This window comes from Rana temporaria, chromosome 1, assembly GCF_905171775.1.
Source record: "Rana temporaria chromosome 1, aRanTem1.1, whole genome shotgun sequence".
In the NCBI taxonomy this organism is placed as follows: Eukaryota; Metazoa; Chordata; class Amphibia; order Anura; family Ranidae; genus Rana; species Rana temporaria.
The window spans coordinates 470,907,426-470,928,893 of NC_053489.1; the positions used below are offsets into that span (position 1 = coordinate 470,907,426).

Sequence of the window (21,468 nt, forward strand, 5' to 3'; positions counted from 1 at the left end):
GGATGAATGTCATTGAACAAAAATATAAAAACATCATTGACATGATGGGGCGTAGACTGACCCCCCCAAACATTTTTCTAGGATGTGTTTTGTGCCAATTTTTGCATTGGATAATCCACAAGCCAAAATTTGAAGATGCACACATTGTGTCAACATGTGCTATCTGCCATCACAGGATATCTATGTCTGTGCTTTGTGGGTGCAACCCCTTCCGCGCTACTCAAGTAGGTGAGAGGAAGGGTTTGCACCCCCAAAACACATCCATTGATTCCCCATGATGGCAAATTGCACATGTTGACATTTGGCATGGGATCAGGATACAAATCCACATTTTCCCGCTTAAAATGTGTGCATTTTCAAATTTTGGCTTGTGTCGGGGTGACATCACCCCATCACATGTGTTTCTAATAAGGTTGAACTTTGTAAGTTCCATTGTTTGTAGATATTTGCTTGTTTTTAAAAAGCCTGGTATTTTTCTACCTGAAAATTTTAAAAACGCGGAACCGGCTGGCCATTATCCCAATTCTCGACAACCCTCCGGGCTCTGGCCAGCCGGTAATTAAAAACCCTTCTCTCTGGGGTGAGGGTTCTCTGGGGAAACGGCCTCATGAGGTGTGGTTCAAGCCCGAAAGCTGCATCCGCGACAAACACGAAAGGGAGTCCCTCCACATTGTCTTCATCCCATGGCAGTGCCAGGCCACCAGTCTGGAGACGTCGGGCAAACTCTGTCTGCGCTAATACTCCGCCGTCGGACATCCGGCCGTTCTTCCCCATGTCCACATACAAAAACTCCTACTGTGCCGACACCACCGCCATCAACACTATACTATGAAAACCTTTATAGTTGAAATAGTATGACCCCGAACAGGGTGGCGGCACTATGCGGACGTGTTTCCCATCTATTGCCCCTCCACATTTAGGGAAGTCCCACCGCTGGGCAAATTGGGAAGCCACAGTCTGCCATTCCTGTGGCGTGGAAGGAAACTGTGGAGTCAAACAAAAAGAAAAATTAGTACTTTGGCACATAAACATTGCAATCACAATACAAAAGACATCCTTGTCCAACATCAGTATAACATTTATTTGAGTGAGTACTTCATGCCAAAAATAAAATAGGCCCACTTATCAGACTCCTCACCCCTCTGATGGGCCATTTAACATTTTAAGGGGGGGGGGGGGGTTCTAGCTGAGTTGGGGCCCAGAAAAAAAATCCCTCTAGCTCTCTGCCTAAATTGAATGAGAAACAAGACATTGGGACACGTTTTAAGGAGGGGGGGGGCAGAACTACAATGGAGCAGACAAAAAACAAGTTTGAAAAAGACTAGGCTAAGTGTGTTTGGGCCTAGGATAGCATGCTGGAGAGGTTAGTGAAGGGAAATATGCATGTAGGCCAAAAAAGGAGCATTCAAAGCTTACAGCATGCATGGGGACAAAGGGGACATTCACAGCATATTACAATCATGGTAATTAGGGAATGATGCAAAAAATACAATACATTAGCATACATTAAAGACATAGATTGTGATGTTAAAGGAGAAAACTTACCTTAATATAGTCCTTCTGCATCACTTGTATAATGGCAGAACACGTCTCCGGGATGATGATCCCAAGCGCCTGGGGGGAGATGCCTGTTGAGAACTTGAGGTCCTGCAGGCTTCTCCCAGTCGCCAGGTACCTCAACGTGGCAATGAGCCTCTGCTCGGCCGTGATGGCTTGGCGCATCACAGTGTCTTGCCTCGTTATATAGGGGGACAGAATATCCAAAAGACGGTGGAAAACAGGGTCCGTCATACGGAGAAAGTTCCTGAAATCATCAGGGTTATTCTACTGGATTTCCCTAAGCAGCGGCATATGAGAAAATTGGTCACGCTGGCGCAGCCAATTCTTGGGCCATGAACTCCTCTTTGCCCTGTTCACGGCCACAGATCGGGAAACATTATGAACTGCAGAAGACAGCCCATACGCAGCACGAACTCGAGAATGAGAACGCACTTCCAACAAGGCTTCAAACCGGTCGGCTGGTCAGAACGCACTTAAAACAGAACGCACCCAGGAACAGCAAGGCCAGTAAAGAACAAACTGAAAAACAGAAATCGAGCGGACAGGAACGCACTGCAAAACAGATACGACCTGACTGCAAGCACTGAAAGACAGATACGAACCCACAAGCACAAACTGAACACGAGAAAATGATCTGCAAAGCACGGAGACTGAAAAGCACGAATCGGCTCTAACCAAACTTTTACTAAAACGCGGTAACACGGAATCAGCAACAGCAGCCCCAAGGGTGGCGCCATTGGATTTGAACTTCCCTTTATAGTGCAGTCGTACGTGGTTTACATGACCGCGTTCTGACACGATCATTTTTTTAACCGATGGTGTGTAGGCACGACTGATCATCAGTCTGCTTCATCGGATAACTGATGGAAAAATCCATCAGACCGCTTTCATCGGATTGACCGATCGTGTGTACAGGGCATTAGATACACTTCGATAAATTATTTCACTGTTAATCAGCTTGTGCAGACTGACACTTCTGGCTGGGTCAAAAAGAACTGCCAACTTTGACATTCATTCTTGCAATGAACTATGAACAATGAACAATAATAAATGTGAAAAATATGTACTTACTATATGAAAAAGAGTGGTACTACTGCGCTACCAATTAAACTAATACAAAGGAAAAAATCAACAAAAATAATTAAATAATAAAAGCTGCATATCAAAAGGTGAACAAAACCAATTAATGAATATATAAAAAGTGAAGATAGCGCTAATATCAACTAGTGCTGATTAGTACAATATGGTGAGTGATATTCATATTAAATTCAGTGAATAGTGTAAACATAAATTAGAAAACAACAACACTCATGAATGAATAAATGAATAATCTAATAATGAAAAAACAGTGAGTTCATAATGGGTTAACGGACTAATCCCATATGCAGCACTCAAGCCACTCAGCTGATGTCTCCTTCACACTGCTTTTCATTAGACAACGACCCTATGAAGCAATTCAGTCAGAAGCACTCCGATCGGAATATGTAAAAGAAAAAAGAGAGGACAAGCCTCATAGCACAATACTGTGATGACTAGAGGGATGTACAAGATAACACATCGACGGTGTACCAACTCACACATCCGCCGATAAACACAGGCTCAGAGTTAGAAAAAGCTGCCGCTCAGTGCGATGGTCTCCTCACAAGGATGTATTCCCGTCACATAGGCTCCTCCCCCACGCGTTACGCCACTCGTCACGTGGCTTAGACCCATGACTAAGCCACGTGACTAGTGGCGTAACGCGTGGGGGAGGAGCCTATGTGACGGGAATACATCCTTGTGAGGAGACCATCGCACTGAGCGGCAGCTTTTTCTAACTCTGAGCCTGTGTTTATCGGCGGATGTGTGAGTTGGTACACCGTCGATGTGTTATCTTGTACATCCCTCTAGTCATCACAGTATTGTGCTATGAGGCTTGTCCTCTCTTTTTTCTTTTACATATTCCGATCGGAGTGCTTCTGACTGAATTGCTTCATAGGGTCGTTGTCTAATGAAAAGCAGTGTGAAGGAGACATCAGCTGAGTGGCTTGAGTGCTGCATATGGGATTAGTCAGTTAACCCATTATGAACTCACTGTTTTTTCATTATTAGATTATTCATTTATTCATTCATGAGTGTTGTTGTTTTCTAATTTATGTTTACACTATTCACTGAATTTAATATGAATATCACTCACCATATTGTACTAATCAGCACTAGTTGATATTAGCGCTATCTTCACTTTTTATATGTACTTACTATAAATGCTTTTTTTCTAGTACGTGTGAATCTAAAACAGTTTAGTTCTGTTGCCATCCCCTGCTTTTCTGTTGGTTTACTATTCAAGTGTTGAAGAAGTACAATATTTGCTATATTTACATATCTTTTGTAATGTATGTAATGCAATAAAGATTACACCTAAATATACCAGTTACTTAATTTGGACCATGTCTGATCCCTTTAATTCATTTTTATTAGGTGCCTTGAATGGACTATACCTGTCACTTTTTTTTATAAAAAAATAGATAAACATACACACTTGGGAGAAAGAGACCTCCTTACTATAACAGCACCTAGTATAGCATATATGACATTTATAACACTGATCCTAGCTTCAAGAACTACAAAACATCAGTGATATATGTCTACCCAGGGGTCCAACAGTGTGAAATGTCTCTTTTCAGCATTTCTTCAAACAATACTGAAAGCAGCTGTTACTTATTAAATTGTGACTAAGATATAAATGGGACCTTTCTACCATTTTGTCAGAAGAACTAAAGATCGGATTATCACAAATTCAAGTAGACAATAGTACTTTGTCGGTAAAAAAAAACATTGTGCCTTATGGAAAGCGGAACAAATGCATATACAAAAAAGTATCTAAATATTTGTCTTGGTGAAAAGTTCCAAAAGCATCCATAAATCTTAAGCTGGCAATATATTATACAATTTTCTTATTCAATTTCCTCTAGATTCACCTTCAGCGATGTAGCTCAAGGGTCTGCCTGATTGCATAAAAATTGAAGGTGTTTAGGTTTGACCTAATATTATGTGGTTTTGGTAAATCTAAAGGAAAATTATACAACAAAATTGTATAATGTATGGCTAGCCCTTGGATTTCAGTATTCACCATAGTGATCAGTATAATAAAGTACGGCAGTACAAATTACAACCATAACGTCTCAACTGAAGTAACCCCTAGCACCTTCATCTTTCCTTCACTCCTATGCCAATCTGTTTAGCTACCGGGGTAAAAATATATTTCCCTTCCCTCTCATGTGACAGCGCTGTTGGCTTGGTGATCACCTGAGAACTTTCACAGGTGGATAGGGAGACAGTCCTTAACCACTTCCCGCCCGGCCTATGGCCGATTTACGTCCGGGAAGTGGTTATGAAATCCTGACAGGACGTTCTAGAACATCCTGCAGGATTTCATGCCGCGCGCGCCTGTGGGGGCGCGCATCGCGGCGATCGGTGATGCGGGGTGTCAGTCTGACACCCTGCATCTCCGATCTCGGTAAAGAGCCTCCGGCGGAGACTCTTTACCACGTGATCAGCCGTGTCCAACCACGGCTGATCACGATGTAAACAGGAAGAGCCGTCGATGGCTCTTCCTCACTCGCGTCTGACAGACGCGAGTAGAGGATAGCCGATCGGCAGCTCTCCTGACAGGGGGGGTTAGCGCTGATTGTTTATCAGCGCAGCCCCCCCTCGGATCGCCACACTGGACCACCAGGGATGCCCACCCTGGAGCACCAGGGTGGGCAAAAAAAAAAAAATGACAGAAAAAAAAAAAAAAATGACAGAAAAAAAAAAAAAAAGCATAAAGAAAAAAAAAAAAAATGGCAGTCAGTGCCCACAAATGGGCACTGACTGGCAACCTGGCAAAAATCAGTGCTGCCACCCCAGTGTCCATCAGCGCCACCCCAGTGTCCATCAGCGCCACCCCAGTGTCCATCAGTGCCACCCCAGTGTCCATCAGTGCCACCCCACAGTGCCCATCCATGCCCAGTGCCCACCTATCAGTGCCCATCTGTGCCACCCATAAGTATCCATCAGTGCCGCCCATGAGTGCCCATCTGTGCCGCCTATGAGTGCCCAGTGCCGCCCATGAGTGCCCATCAGTGCCGGCCTATGTGTGCCCATCAGTGCCGCCTATGTGTGCCCATCAGTGCCGCCTATGTGTGCCCATCAGTGCCGCCTATGTGTGCCCATCAGTGCCGCCTATGTGTGCCCATCAGTGTCGCATACCAGCGCCGCCAATCAGTGCCACCTCATCTGTGCCCGTCAGTACTACCTCATCGATGTCCATCAGTGCCATCTCATCGGTGCCCATTAGTGCCGCCATATCAGTGCCCGTAATTGAAAGAGAAAACTTATTTACAAAAAAATTAACAGAAAAAAATAAAAACGTAATTTTTTTTCCAAATTTTCAGCCTTTTTTTAGTTGTTGCGCAAAAAAAAAAAATCGCAGAGGTGATCGAATACCACCAAAAGAAAGCTCTATTTGTGGGGAAAAAAGGACGCCAATTTTGTTTGGGTACAGTGTAGCATGACCGCGCAATTGCCATTCAAAGTGTGACAGTGCTGAAAGCTGAAAATTGGCTTGGGCGGGAAGCTGCGTAAGTACCTGGTATGGAAGTGGTTAAAACAGTCCTCTGACCACAGTAACATGGAGCTTAAATGTGGCCTCTTTACCTCACCCCTTATGGCTCAACGAAGCAGCAGTGAAGCAAAAAAAAAGTGAGAATGTGTTGTTGGGGGAAGAGGGTTTTAAATAAAAATTTGTTGATTTGCCCCTCATTAGCAAAGTGTAGGATTGCTTTAAAGGTTAGGTGTACAGCCATGGCCAAAAGTGTTGAGAATTGAACAAATACTAATTTTCACAAAGTCTGCTGCCTCAGTTTTTGAGATGGGAAATTGCATATACTCCAGAATGTTATGAAGAGTGATCAGACGAATTGCAATTAATTGCAAAGTTCCTCTTTGCCATGAAAATTAACTTAATCCCATAAAAAAAAATTCCACTGCATTTGTGAAGAAGGCTTCAGGGTGCCCAAGAAAGTCCAGCAAGCGCCAGGACCGTCTCCTAAAGAGGATTCAGCTGCGGGATCGGAGTGCCACCAGTGCAGAGCTTGCTCAGGAATGGCAGCAGGCAGGTGTGAGTGCATCTGCACGCACAGTGAGGCGAAGACTTTTGAAAGATGGCCTTGTGTCAAGAAGGGCAGCAAAGAAGCCACTTCTCTCCAAAAAAAAACGATCAAGGACAGATTAATCTTCTGCAGAAAATATTGTGAATGGACTGCTAAGGACTGGGGCAAAGTCATATTCTCCGATGAAGCCTCTTTCCGATTGTTTGGGGCATCAGGAAAAAGGCTTGTCCGGAGAAGAAAAGGTAAGCACTACCATCAGTCCTGTGTCATGCCAACAGTAAAGCATCCTGAGACCATTAATGTGTGGGGTTGCTTCTCATCCAAGGGAGTGGGCTCACTCACAATTTTGCCCAAAAACACAGCCATGAATAAAGAATGGTACCAAAACACCCTCCAACAGCAACTTCTTCCAACAATCCAACAACAGTTTGGTGAAGAACAATGCATTTTCCAGCACGATGGAGCACCGTGCCATAAGGCAAAAGTAATAACTAAGTGGCTCGGGGACCAAAACGTTGACATTTTGGGTCCATGGCCTGGAAACTCCCCAGATCTTAATCCCATTGAGAACTTGTGGTCAATCCTCAAGAGGCGGGTGGACAAACAAAAACCCACTAATTCTGACAAACTCCAAGAAGTGATTATGAAAGAATGGGTTGCTATCAGTCATGAATTGGCCCAGAAGTTGATTGAGAGTGTAACGGAACCCCAAATTGGACAGGGGTTAAATCCGTTTACGATATTCCATTCCACCCAAGACAGCTTATCGACACTCCACGATCAGGCAAACGAACACGACCCATAAGAATTCCCCCAGAAACGAGACACACAGCTCTGTTTGAGGTTCAAAACAGGGAATGAATCTTTATTGCAAGCACATGGTAACACATTTCTCTTCAAAATACATCCCTCCCATCCTTGGGAAACAGGGTGGGTTAAATTGTCCAATGACAATGGTGATACAGGTCAGGTGTGTTCAAACTTCTCCTTCAGTAAACAGTCTTAGCAGGGGGGGGGGGGGTTGCTGGAGTGATCCCCCCTTTCCTCACAGCAAGACACTTAAACATCCCATAATAGGTAGCCAGACTGTCTACCAAGCTCCAATCCACATCACCATAGTAGCAGACTTAATTACCACAATAGACAATAGGATGCAATCACACCCCACCCCTTTCATCACAGCAAGCTTAATAGTACACATCAGCCAACACACAATATATATACAATATATACAATTTCTATACTGCATTAAATGTGACTAGCACAGACCATAGTGGGGTTCTCATTCACCCTGTGCCCCTAAAGTGACTCCCGTTACAGAGAGCATGCCCAGTCGAATTGCAGAGGTCCTGAAAAAGAAGGGCCAACACTGCAAATACTGACTCTTTGCATAAATGTCATGTAATTGTTGATAAAAGCCTTTGAAACGTATGAAGTGCGCGTAATTATATTTCACTACATCACAGAAACAACTGAAACAAAGATCTAAAAGCAGTTTAGCAGCAAACTTTGTGAAAACTAATATTTGTGTCATTCTCAAAACTTTTGGCCACAACTGTACATTTCTTACAACTTTTACTAAATCCACTCTGCACAACCCCTACTACCTAGTTGCTTACTTACCACAGACTTGAATAGGGGTGTATGCTAGCTTTTACAATCTAGTCAATGGTCACCCAGCACCCAGGCACAGCCAGTACTGAAAGGATTTCCCTCTGGCATATGGAGCCAGCACTAGGGTAGGATGCATCTCTGCAACTAAGGTAAGTAAGCAGCTCACTAAATAATAATTTTAATTTCTGATATATTCTAAATTATATTCTTAGGTAATATGAAACACATTTACTGGAACAAAAAACTTGAGACAAATGTGCCTCATTTATTATAATCAAAAGTATTAAAAAGAGGGTGCCCTAAACCGTACAGGTTTAGGAGATATTCTTTATACCTACAGGTAAGCCTTGTTATAGGCTTACCTGTAGGTAAAAGTGAAAAAGTGGGTTTACAACCACTTTAAGCAACTCTTAAACCTGAACAGAAAGGTTTAAAACCAGGGTTGGCAACCTGTCGAACAGTCGACGGCGAGTAGGTGACTGGTTGATTGCATGCTTGTCTCTGCCTTGCCGATTCTGCAACTGGCAGAGCTGCTCAGGAAAGTCGCGAGTGCTGGGAACCTGTCAAAAGTCACCAAAGGCATTTCCCGCCCCGCAGCATGCCCTCTGCTTACATGTGACTGCTCTGTACACTGCCCTACCTACTATTGACCTCTGTACACTGCCCTACCTACTACTAACCTTTGTACACTGCCCTACCTACTACTGACCTCTGTACACTGCCCTACCTACTACTGACCTCTGTACACTGACCTACATACTACTGACCTCTGTACACTGTCCTACATACTACTGACCCCTGCACACTGCCCTACATACTACTGACCTCTGCACACTGCCCTACAACCTACTGACCCCTGTACACTGACCTACATACTACTGACCCCTGCCCTACATACTACTGATGTCTACACACTGCCATACATCCTACTGACCCCTGTACAGTGACCTTCCTACTACTGACCTCTTTACACTGCCATACATCATATTGACCTCTACACACTGTCCTACCTACTACTGACCTCTGTACACTGACATACCTACTACTGACCTCTGCACACTGCCCTACATCCTACTGACCCCTGTACACTGACCTACCTACTACTGACCTCTGTACACTGTCCTACATACTACGGACCCCTGCCCTACATACTACTGACCTCTGCACAATGCCCTACATACTACTGACCCCTGTACACTGACCTACCTACTACTGACCCCTGTACACTGCCTTACATCATACTCCCCTCTACACACTTCCCTACCTACTACTGACCTCTGTACACTGACATACCTACTACTGACCTCTGCACACTGCCCTACATCCTACTGACCCCTGTACACTGACCTACCTACTACTGACCTCTGTACACTGCCTTACATCATACTGATCTCTACACACTGCCCTACCTACTACTGACCTCTACACACTGCCCTACCTACTACTGACCTCTACACACTGCCCTACCTACTACTGAGCCCTGTACACAGACCTATCTACTACGTACACTGGTCAGAACTAAGAGCAGAAAACCAGGCCTGAAACTGATCAAGCAAGTTAACCTGCTGTACCAGATGTTGAGAGGGTCACCAATTACTCCCCAGTCATTGTGAATGAAAGTAAATGTCAAGTTTCTGTCCGAAGCTAACTTTTTAAGGTAGGGGCTTACTTTTCATTGGGAGCATGCTGGTTAACTTCTTAAAAAAAAAAAAGGGCGCCGCACCCCAGGGACCTATGATCTCTTCCCTGTTGTCCAGGTAGATCTCCACCTCTCTATACCCCATTGGTATTTTTTCTGTGCTCCGTTGTGTATATTTAATTTTAATTCCTAAAACAGGAAGTTGGAGGCAATCGCTTTTGGTGACAAGTGTAAACTTTTGGATTAGACTTCAATTTCTGTGCTGCTAGTTACCAGGATAAATCTGAGCCCCAGGTATGATCTTAATTCCATATTTACATTGGTCTAGCTTGCACCAATATAAGTATGCATATCTCATGCTTAAAGTAGAGTGGCTGCTATGCACCTCACTCAGCACTGATTGGATGAGCCATTTTGTGATTGGAGAGGTGAGGGTTGTATTCACTGAAAAACATACAAGGCATGTTGTGAATAGCAGTATTGTCAAGCAATGCCACTTGTCACAGGACCAGAAGATCTAGCCAATTTCTATAGTAGCACTGACTACTTCATTGTACATTGATTTGCAACTTCCAAAGCAGCTCCTCAGGTATGAGACATGCATACTTACATTGGTCCAAACTGATAAAAGTATGCAATTAAGGTCATACCTGGAATTCAGTTTTAATCAAAGTAAACGACAAAAACATACCAAGGGTTTTAACACTTCCATACCCTATGCAAACATAAGAAAACATGTTTTTGATTTCAAAATAGTTCACTCAGTTAGGAATTTTATATCAGAAGTGTGCTTCTTGTATGCACAAACATTAGCAACACAGTTGCATCCACAGAGCTTGTAAGAACAAAAAAGCTATACAATGTTTGATGGTACAATAAAATAATGCAATTTGTAGGAGCCTGAGATATCAAGTAGTAAGAAGCTCTGTGATTTTTTTTATTGAAACCCTAAAATTAACAAACATAATTATTTAAAAAAAAAACATGTATTAACCGTTCCCCATTTTTAATGGCTATCTATCAGCAACATAGATATCTTCATAGCAAACACCAAGAGAATATCAGTATATTAGGCCCAATTGGTTAGATTATGGACACTGTACAACAGGTTCAAGTACAGCATTGTAACACTGTGTACAAAATTTTGAAATCGCAAGCAGTTTGAAGTCTCACGCAAGTTTTCTAAATTGTAGGCTTAACAGGTCATCAAGTTGATGTAGTTTGCTTGCTGGAGAAATATACAACTGCTGTAATAATACAAGAATCTAGTAACAGAAAGATTATCATATAGGGCCATTCAGATGTGTGTACAAAAAGGAGTGTTTTCACTTTACTTTTTTGCGTTTATAAAAAAGTTATTGCTATCAAAACATAAAATATGAAAAGGACATAAAATAAATATACTTACTGTATGTTTTTTGAACATGCTTGAAGTTAAAAACTCCTGTACATTCCAGCCTCTTGAGCAGCCATTCATGACTTACACCGGATAGGAGTCTTTCATAATCGGTGACATCTAAAGAACGGGCCTGGAGTTCCTGCTCTTTATGTTGTGCTTGCAGCATAACAAAAGAGCTTACACTTGAATTTAGAGATGAATGTGACCCGGAAAGACTACTGGAAAATGGACTAACTTTGTACCAAGAGCCAGAGTCATGGCTGCTACTGAAGCTGATGTTGGCCTTACTGTCCACACCCTGTTTTACCTTGGCCTTTCCAGAAGAAGTCAGTGAACTGTTTAGACTGTTTTGCTGACTTAAAGGTGTTTTGTCAGCTGAACTTTCTACAGACCACTGACGGTTAAGGAACTGCATTTCCAAATTGTCTTCTGTAGCGAACGCCTTGCCTTCAGAAGAAGAAGCTGAGGATTTGATGGCAATAGCAGACTGACCTGAAGGCAACGAATCAGAATTTTGCATATCAATAGATACTTCATCTGTAGCAATATTTGTTTCATCTTCTAAGTCAATTCCAAAAATTAACCTATGTTCTGCAACATGGTCCGATACCTCTGTTGAATGTTTTATTTTCTCTTTTATGTCAGTTTCATATGGTACCCTCTGTCTACCATGAATTTGCATAGAAGAGTGTGCTCCACTTGGTAGATCATCTGTAGTATCTTGAGTTTCACCTTTTTGATCAATGCCAGAGTGAATACTTGCCTTTTCAATAATACCTGATGGACCAGGAGATACTGTCATAGCCTTTTGTATTACAGGTGGTGGATCATGTGTAGTATCTTCTGTTTCACCTTGTAAGTCAATTCCTGAATGAATCCATGACCTTATACTATCACCTGATGGGCCTGGAGGTACAATTATAATCTTTTGATTTCCAGAAGGTGCATCATCTGTAGTATCTTGTGTTTCACCTTCCAAGTCAATTCCAGAATAATTATTTGGCCCAGTAATAACACCTGAAGGACCTGGAAGTACCATAATAGTCTTTTGTATTTCAGAGGGTGCATCATCTGCAGTTTCTTGTGTTTCACCTTCCAAGTCAATTCCAGAAATATTACTTGGCCCAGTAATAACACCTGATGGACCTGGAAGAACCATCATATGCTTTTGTATTCCAGAAGGTGCATCATCTGCAGTATCTTGTGTTTCACCTTTTAGGTCAATTTCAAAATACATATTTGGCCCTGAAATACCTCCTGAAGACACCCCATGAGACTTAATCATTTGTTTCTTCTCTGTGACATTGGTTGGTTTGTTGGTTTCGGCACCAATGGAAAGATCAACAAACTCAAAAGATTCATCATCTGAATATGTACTAGACCCTTCAGCAGTGGATTTTCTACAGACATTGCTGCCGAGAGCTGATTTTTCTAAACATTTGTTTCCAGCAGTGACAATGTTGAGACTTATTTGACTAGAATTATTTTCGCTAGCAGATTTATTGTCTACTGGGTGATTCTGGGGATCAAAGACATGATCTTGAAGGGAAAGACCCTGCAAATTAATGTCAGCGTCATCTTTCTTTTCACCAAGAACATTACAGGAAGTAGAGGATGAACTGAGAACATTTCGATCACCCTCACTATTAGAAACATTAGGCTCCTTTTCATTCTGCTCTGGTATGCATTCCCAGCTAAAAGAAGAATTTGACAAACTGGAGCCCTGACTACCACTATGCGAGCTACTTAATCGTTGCCTTCTTTCTTCATCAAAAGAATGACTCACAGCATCGGAATGTACAAGTTTTCTTCTTCTTACTGATTGGTCACTTAGTTGATCACTAGCTGTTTGGCTTGGGGAGCTGTCTGCGGTACTGATGGTGTCAGTAGTCTTCAAGGCAGTTATACAAGCTCCTGATTTCATTACAACCTCTTCTGTGGTGTGGTTTCTGCAAGCAACATCAAACACTTTGCACACTGAGATATGATGCTGAGAATGCATATCCAACAGTTTTTGGAAGCTGACCTTTCCAATGACAATTTTTTTTTTAATGCAGTCTCTGTAACTGTCAGGTACAAAAGATTGCTCGTCTGAGCTTGGGAACGGTTGCACATTTAAATGTTCTTTTATAGCAGTTACAAGGCACATGACATCACTGGCCAAGACTCCTTTGTCACGTTTGTCTGATAACATATTATATACTGCCAGTTTTTCCATGGCGTCTTTACAAAGTTGATTCACAATTTCATTTTGTCCAGCTTCACTATTAAGCCACTTGTGCACATTTGCAAGACAAAATGCTGACTTGACAAAGCTGTGAAGCTCCTGCTTACTTGTCACTTGGTCTCCTTTTTTTTTGGTGAGGAGACCAATTTCAAAAGACTCTTTTGCCTCCAAGAAATAGTAAGACTTTTTCTCCATTGGACACTCGCTGGACAAGCAGTAGGATAACAAGCATGCACCGCGGATATTCTAAGTAGATAAATAGATAAAAAAATATGACTTAATAAATAAAATCTACAGATAACCAGTACCTTTACTTTAGAGCAGAGGTGTCAAACACAAGGCCCGCAGGCCAAATCCGGCCCTCCAGGACATTTAACGTGGCCCTCGCACCTCTCCTGCAGCTGCAGGAGAGCTCCAGCCCTCCTCTAGTCCTCCTCCAAACCCTTACTTTGCGCTTTCAAGCAATGCATCCAGCTTCTTCCCAGCAGTAGCATAAGGAAAGGGGGGTACACTGATGTAAGGGGGAGTGGGGGACTCGACTTCTGATGGTGGGGTGGCTCTTGACATCTAATGTAAGGGTAGGCGATGCACTGGACATCTAATCTTACAGATACAACCGGTCCTTGAGGGCAATCATAATGCTGATGATTGCCCTCAAGGCAGTTTGACACCCTTGCTTTAGAGCATTATTCCATGTGTCAGGAATCAAATAACAATATTATGTTAAGACTAAAGAACACTTCCCCTCTGTTATGGAGATGATAATAGGAGTCCTAGGGTGGTCCTAGGGTGGCACCTCTGCTCCTCCATGGACAAACTACAGTGAGGGTATCCAGGATGACAGTTTGTGTGTTACTGGCAGCATTGACAGAACAGGAAGTGTGTTATTGGCAGGATTAACAGATAAATATAAAGGAAACAAAGACATAAGGACCTAAAAAGTATAGCCAATGGCCACCACATCAAGGGCTTATATGCTGCACTATATTACATTTTCGTTATTGGGTTTAGATAGACTTTGAAGCAGTTTTTTTATAGTTCCAGTAAATGTGAGTTATGGGGAAGGCAAAGCACATAGGGCTTCAAATTTATGTGCTAATAGCTGTTTAATAGATCATAGCTGCTGATTAAAAATAAACTACACTGTTTAAGAAAATATAAGACTTTTATGCAATATAAGTTTATGAATTATCTGAGCTCATATGTTCCTGCAGAATTGGCAGTATGGGCTGGGGTTGTTATTTTTCCACCTAGTTTCTGAATGCATTTAGGAGGCGAATGAGGAAGGAATTCTTTTAACATATTAGGGAGTAGATTAAAATGGAGACGGAAGGCTGGTTAGCATTACTTAAAGTTATTTTTGAAAGTTTGGTAATTAACCTATTTATATCTTTCCAATCGTTTTGGAAAAGTGGACATAAGCAGAAAATATAAAACAGTGTTCCTTTATCACTACTGCATCTCCAACACATAGGAAACATTTTATTAGGAAGCACCAAAATCTGGTGCAGCTCTGCATAATAACCAAGTTAGAAGTTGATTGACTACCATGCACAGCTGTGCCAATTTTTGCACTCTCCAGTTTTAGTAAATCAATCCCTATGCATCCTTGGTGTGCATGAACGCATGCGCAATTGAGAGAGGCATGGGAGGCCATTAGGCAATAATGGTACCACAGCACGCCTCAAAAGGGGCTGCACGTTATTATGTATTGTGGGAAAGCACGCAATTTTGCCTGTTCACACAACACACTGCTGGGAATGAAGTCTAAGGCCGCGTACACACGATCGGACCATTCTCATCGGTTAACCGATGAAGCTGACTGATGGTCTGATGTGCCTACACACCATCAGTTAAAAAAACGATCAAGTCCAACGGGGTGACGTAAAACACAACGACGTGCTGAGAAAAATGAAGTTCAATGCTTCCAAGCATGCGTCGACTTGATTCTGAGCATGCGCGGGTTTTAAACCGATGCTTTTGTGTACTAACCGTCGGTTTTGACCGAACGGTTAGGCGTCCATCGGTTCAATTGTAAAGCAAGTTCAAAATTTTTCCACAGAAGGATAACGGACCGATGGGGCCCACACACGGTTTGGACCGATGAAACTGAACTTCAGTCCGTTTTCATCGGTTTTGTCCGATCGTGTGTACAGGGCCTAATAGGACACAGACTGCAAGGAAAGCACTAGAATGGGAAAGGGTTAACATTTTTGTGTTTTTTTTCATGTTTGTGTCCTCCTATCCCAGTGACCCCCATTTCCATAATTTCTTGTTTTGGTGCCACAGGCATAACAACTAAGAGGGACTTTCCCCGCTGGAGCCACAGACAGTATTAACCTCCTGGGCGGTGTTCCCGAGTCTGACTCGGGGTGAGATTTTTGGGCTAGGATCGGTAACCCCGAGTCAGACTCGGGCTCGCCTCGCTGGATGTACAGGGAGTTTTACTTACCTTGTCCCTGGATCCAGCGATGCCACCGCGCTGTGTGAGCGAGCAGGACCTCGCTCGATTCACACAGTGCCTCCGTGTGACGCCGATCTCCGTTCCCTGCGACGTTACGACGCACGGGGACGGAGAACGGCGCCAAATTCAAAAAAGTAAACAAACACTATACATACAGTATACTGTAATCTTATAGATTACAGTACTGTATGTAAAAAAAACACACCCCCCTTGTCCCTAGTGGTCTGTCCTGTGTCATACATGTCATTTTATATAATAAAAACGTTTCTTTCTCCCTGCAAACTGTAGATTGTCCATAGCAACCAAAAGTGTCCCTTTATGTCAAAAATAGTTTTAGATCAGCTAAAAAACAGCGATAATAAATTATAATCACTTGCAGAATTGTGCGATAGCGATTTGTGGGGAAATTCGTCATAAAAAAAAAAAAATAATGACAGCGACAATTCTGCAACTGAGCAAATTTCAGTGATTTTGATTTGATTACATTATTGAATAATTTTTATTATAATTATATTATTATTTGTTATAATTATTTATAATTATTTATTATATTATAATTTATAATTTTGTTTTTAAAAAAATGTCATACCCGGGATGCCTATTAGAAGCTTGTTTGGTCAGATTTAAGTGAGTTATTTCTAAAAATGACAGACCTACAATATAAAACGCCAAATTTCCTTGCAAATAATGGTACCGCTTTCAGCATGTTTTTTCTGAAAGAATCATACCGCCAGGGAGGTTAAAAGCACAGAACTCTTCCCCACTTTTCAAATAAAAAAAATCTATGCTGGATTTGGGTTTCAATGTTAACTTTAGGGTGGCCATACAGAAGAAGGTCTGTTATTTGATAGAATGAAAGAAGACATTTCTGCCTGTGTACCGTATTTATCGGCGTATAACACACACTTTTTTCCCATTAAAATCAGGGGGAAATCATAGGTGCGTGTTATACGCCAATCCCCGCTGTCTGTGAGGGGAAGAGGAGCGAGCACCGCCAATATACACATAGCCGAGTGTACTATGTACTCGGCTAGGCTCGGCTCCACTCGCAGTCACGCCAAGTCCTGCCATTGGACCTGTGTTATGTCCATCATGGGCGGGACTGTGAGAGGAGCTGATAGGAACCGAGAGGAGCCGAGTACACAGGACATCCGGCTCTGTCTATCTCGGCGGCGGTAAATTTAAACAATCATGCTGCAATGACACTGAGCAAGGCTGCAATGACACTGGGTAAGGCTGCAAATGACACTGGGCAAAGCTGCAAATGACACTGGGCAAGGTTGCAAATGACACTAGGCAAGGCTGTAAATGACACTGGGCAATGCTTCAAATGACACTGGGCAAAGCTGCAAATGACACTGGGCAAGGCTGCAAATGACACTGGGCAAGGCTGCAAATGACACTGGGCAAGGCTGCAAATGACACTGGGCAAGGCTGCAAATGACACTAGGCAAGGCTGTAAATGACACTGGGCAAGGCTGCAATGATACTGGGCAATGCTGCAAATGACACTGGGCAAAGCTGCAAATGACACTGGGCAAGGCTGCAAATGACACTGGGCAAGGCTGCAAATGACACTGGGCAAGGCTGCAAATGACACTGGGCAAGGCTGCAAATGACACTGGGCAAGGCTGCAGATATAGAATGATCATTCTGCAATGATGGACAAGGCTGCAGATGGACACTGATAAGTCTGCATTGATGGGCATTTAAATGTAAGTTTTTTTCCTTAAACTCCCCTCCTAAAAGATTTTTCCTTAAAATTCCCTCCTAAACTTGGGGTGCGTGTTATATGCCGATAAATACGGTAATTGTCATGACTGCTGTACTGTCATACCCATACCACTAATTTGCCAAAGAGAGAAACGCAGTGTACAAAACACAATGTATTAAAATAAATAGAATAAAATCTTCAGTGAATTGTATATTTTATATACAGTATATACCGAATTGGTGAGCACGAAGAGCGGTGTGTACAAAATAAAGGTTGCTGCCAGCTTACAAGCTTCTGCTGCTGATAATAGTCGGTGATCAAATTCTTCTAGTAGAGTCTGTCAATATAACAACAGAAAAAAATCTTATATCAGAATTTTTAGGAGCAAGGCATGTAGAGCAGACAACAAATACTTCTCTGTGTCTGGTTTAAAAGATCAGCTAAGTTTTATATTAGTACTGTATTTATTGCAACTTCAGAAACGGAAAAATCTAATAGCTCTGACTTTAGAAATAAAATAGAATTTTGTTGGCATAATTAGCAATTTTGGATCAATAAATGCTTAAAGCGGGGGTTCACTCTATGAACGGAAATTATTTTATTTTTTTTCTACTACCATAAAATCAGGCATTGTAGCGCGAGCTACAGTATGCCTGTCCCGATTTTTTTACCCCCGTACTCACCTTGTAATCGTTCATCGAAGATACCGGGGAATGGGCGTGCCTATGGAGACGGAGGATGATTGACGGCCGGCTCTGGCGCGTCACGCTTCTCCGGAAATAGCCGAAATAGGCTTGGCTCTTCACGGCGCCTGCGCATAGCCTGTGCGCAGGCGCCGTGAAGAGCCGAGACCTACTCCGGCTGTCCTCGGGGAGAGTGACGTGCCAGGGCCGGCCGTCAATCATCCTCCCTCTCCATAGGCACGCCCATTCCCCGCGGGAGCCGAAATCTACGATGTCCGATTACAAGGTGAGTCCGGGGTTAAAAAAATCGGGACAGGCATACTGTAGCTCGCGCTACAATGCCTGTCTCGATGGTAAAATCATGTGGGTGAGGGTGAACTACCGCTTTAAATATACATGCAAAATGTATATACATGTATATTTGTGGGCTCGTTCGCTTGACAATTCATAGGCTGGCCAACCAAACGATACAGACCATACCAGACCATACCAGAACAAAACCAGACTTTTATCAGAATAAATAAAAGGTCCACTTTACACTGTTGTGTTCTGATGCACCGAACGGTAATGAGGTATGCACATTGGTGTGATGCACTGTTTTCTGTCAAATAACGTCAAATGAATTTGCTGTCATAACACAATGTGGTTGAGTTACTAAAGACAAATCCACTTTGCACTACAAGTGCACTGCAAGTGCACTTGAAGTGCAGTCGTAGAGGGGAAGATCTGAAATGAGGGGAAGCTCTGCTGATTTCTATCATCTAATTATGTACAAACAAAAAAGCTGTTTTTTATTGTCTTTGCAAGTCCCCCTCGGGTCTACTTTCAAGTAGTGCAAAGTGGATTTGCCTTTAGTAAATAAACCCCAATGCACAGCATAATGCACTGTACCACAACATACCAGACCTAGCACGTGTGAATTTTTTTATATTAGAGCACACCATGTATGAAGACTACCAGAGTGCTCTAGAACAGGGTTTCTCAACTCCAGTTCTCAAGGCGCCCCAACAGGTCATGTTTTCAGGTTTTCCCTCGGATGAAATGGCTGTGGTAATTACTAGGGCAGTGAAACTGATCAAATCACTTGTGAAAAATAATGGAAAGCCTGAAAACATGACCTGTTGGGGCGCCTTGAGGACTGGAGTTGAGAAACACTGCTCTAGAATGTTACTGTGGAGTTGTGACTCTACCTAGGTACACTTTACCTCTTCAAAATGTGGGAGCTTAAGAGAGGAATGCCAGATACAAACAAACAGAAGGTTCACTTTTAAAACAATCAAGATTTCGTGCATCAAGTGATCAACTGAATGGTAAGAATAACCACATGAACTAAAATAGTAACTTTCTCCTAAGATGATTAATTCCCATTTTTTTTTTGTACCAGACCTGAATCCCAATGAAAGCAAATGAGTTATAATTGTTAAGGTTACATCACCTAAAGAAATAATGTATCCAGTGTTTTAGTTTTTTCGTAAATTGCAACAAAAAAAAAAAAAAAATGGTACCGCTGATCTTAAAGCAGTAAATACCGCTTACTGAATTGAGCCCAAAGTTACATGTTTTCCTTGTGATTTTTTTTAAGGATTTAAGGATTTTAAGGATTTAATACCAATTACTCATTTATGTAACACTGCTGACTCGGCGTGTTTACATTAAATGTATTGTAGCAACTAATTAGTCTTGCAGTAGGACATATTTAATATTGGGTGCTAAAGCCATTTGTTCCAACCCAATATGCATCTTTGGTTTTAGCTACAAATAGGCCCGGATTGGTTAGAATGCATAAAAACTGTATTATTTTAAAACCTATCAGGTAAAATTGATATGCGTAATACATACTAATCCAACATGGTTATTTTTCTTGAACCTCTGATAGTCCTCTTCATTCATGGATATAAAAATGTCTGCTAAAACGCCAAGAGATGTTGCAATTCCCTAAAGACAAAAATAAGAAACAAGTAAACTATATTTTTATCCCTTTTATACAAAGAACTCAGAACACATTTCTAAATATATGGTACCAAACCAAAGTTGCCGCACATGTCTTATGTAGTATTAAACAGTTGAAAGTCAGACCAAGTGGATTGTGAGTGATCTGCTTCTTTAGTACATATTGCTTTAAGGAAGGGATGGGTTTTATACTGCCACTGCAAAGAGAAGGATTAGACTTTCCTTGTGCCTCTGAGTCATCTATTCTAGGCTCTAATAATTGATCAATTACTTAAAACAGTAATTAGTGGCCTTCATTACTAAGCAAGCTAAAACTTCCTCATTGCATCTCGTTATAAGAGTAAAGAGCAAAGAGCCGTATGATTGCACCAGATTCTGCTCTGTCATTAAATCATTTGCTTTTGTGTTTCACTGGAAAGCTATCACTTTAGTTATTTAACAATATATGATTACAGAGGTTGAAGGAACACACCAGACTACTCCCACCTGTCTGATGTTATACCATAAAAGCAAGTGTGAATTCATGGGGTACAACAGCATCCTTGATGGCACCAATAACAGAGAGCTTATAATAGACATAAGGAGGATCTACCTTTTTGTCAGGTACAGGGAGTTCAAAAAATCCAACAATAGAAGTCCAGATGAGCTCAGCTGCCTCATACCACATCCCTATAGTTCATGAAAAACAATACTCTAATTACTTACAAGCACACAAAATACATGAGCATGAGTAAATGCATAAAGACCTGTCTTTTTTGTGTCTTTGTTAATTAGTAATACTTCTTTATGGAGATGTTATGATGGCAATTTAGACTTCTTTAGACTTGGCTGAAAAATATTTCCAGAAGTTTAAACCTTTCCTAATAAATGAATCCAATAGAAGATGTACAGATATCAATGACTGAGATAAATAATACAGTTCTACCGCATCCATGTGCCTCTCCTTATTATAGTATTACAGTCCTATTTGGGTCTTTGCTGTTCAGCTCAAGAGTGGGTATGGCCAAACATGCCAGTGTTCTAGTCAAATGGCCCAAGTTTTTGCCTATGATGGTATATGATATACAGAGCACACATGCGGTTTAC

At 42.0% G+C, this 21,468-nt stretch overlaps 1 protein-coding gene across 9 annotated transcripts in view; it reads right to left on the reverse strand.

Annotated features, from left to right (window-relative positions):
* The window catches only part of ALPK1 (alpha kinase 1), a 180,089-nt gene that overhangs the window by 22,597 nt on the left and 136,024 nt on the right, over window positions 1-21,468 (reverse strand). For all 9 annotated transcript variants that reach the window (XR_005744222.1, XM_040329060.1, XM_040329078.1 and 6 more), the window contains 4 exons: window positions 20,975-21,051; window positions 20,272-20,367; window positions 17,982-18,086; window positions 11,354-13,817 (listed from right to left, as the gene is read on the reverse strand). Coding sequence is in view for 8 of the 9 variants with exons in the window: in XM_040329060.1 (XP_040184994.1) it covers window positions 11,354-13,817; window positions 17,982-18,086; window positions 20,272-20,367; window positions 20,975-21,051 (2,742 nt within the window). In the remaining variant the exon portion in view is untranslated. The remainder of the gene's footprint in view (window positions 1-11,353; window positions 13,818-17,981; window positions 18,087-20,271; window positions 20,368-20,974; window positions 21,052-21,468) is intronic.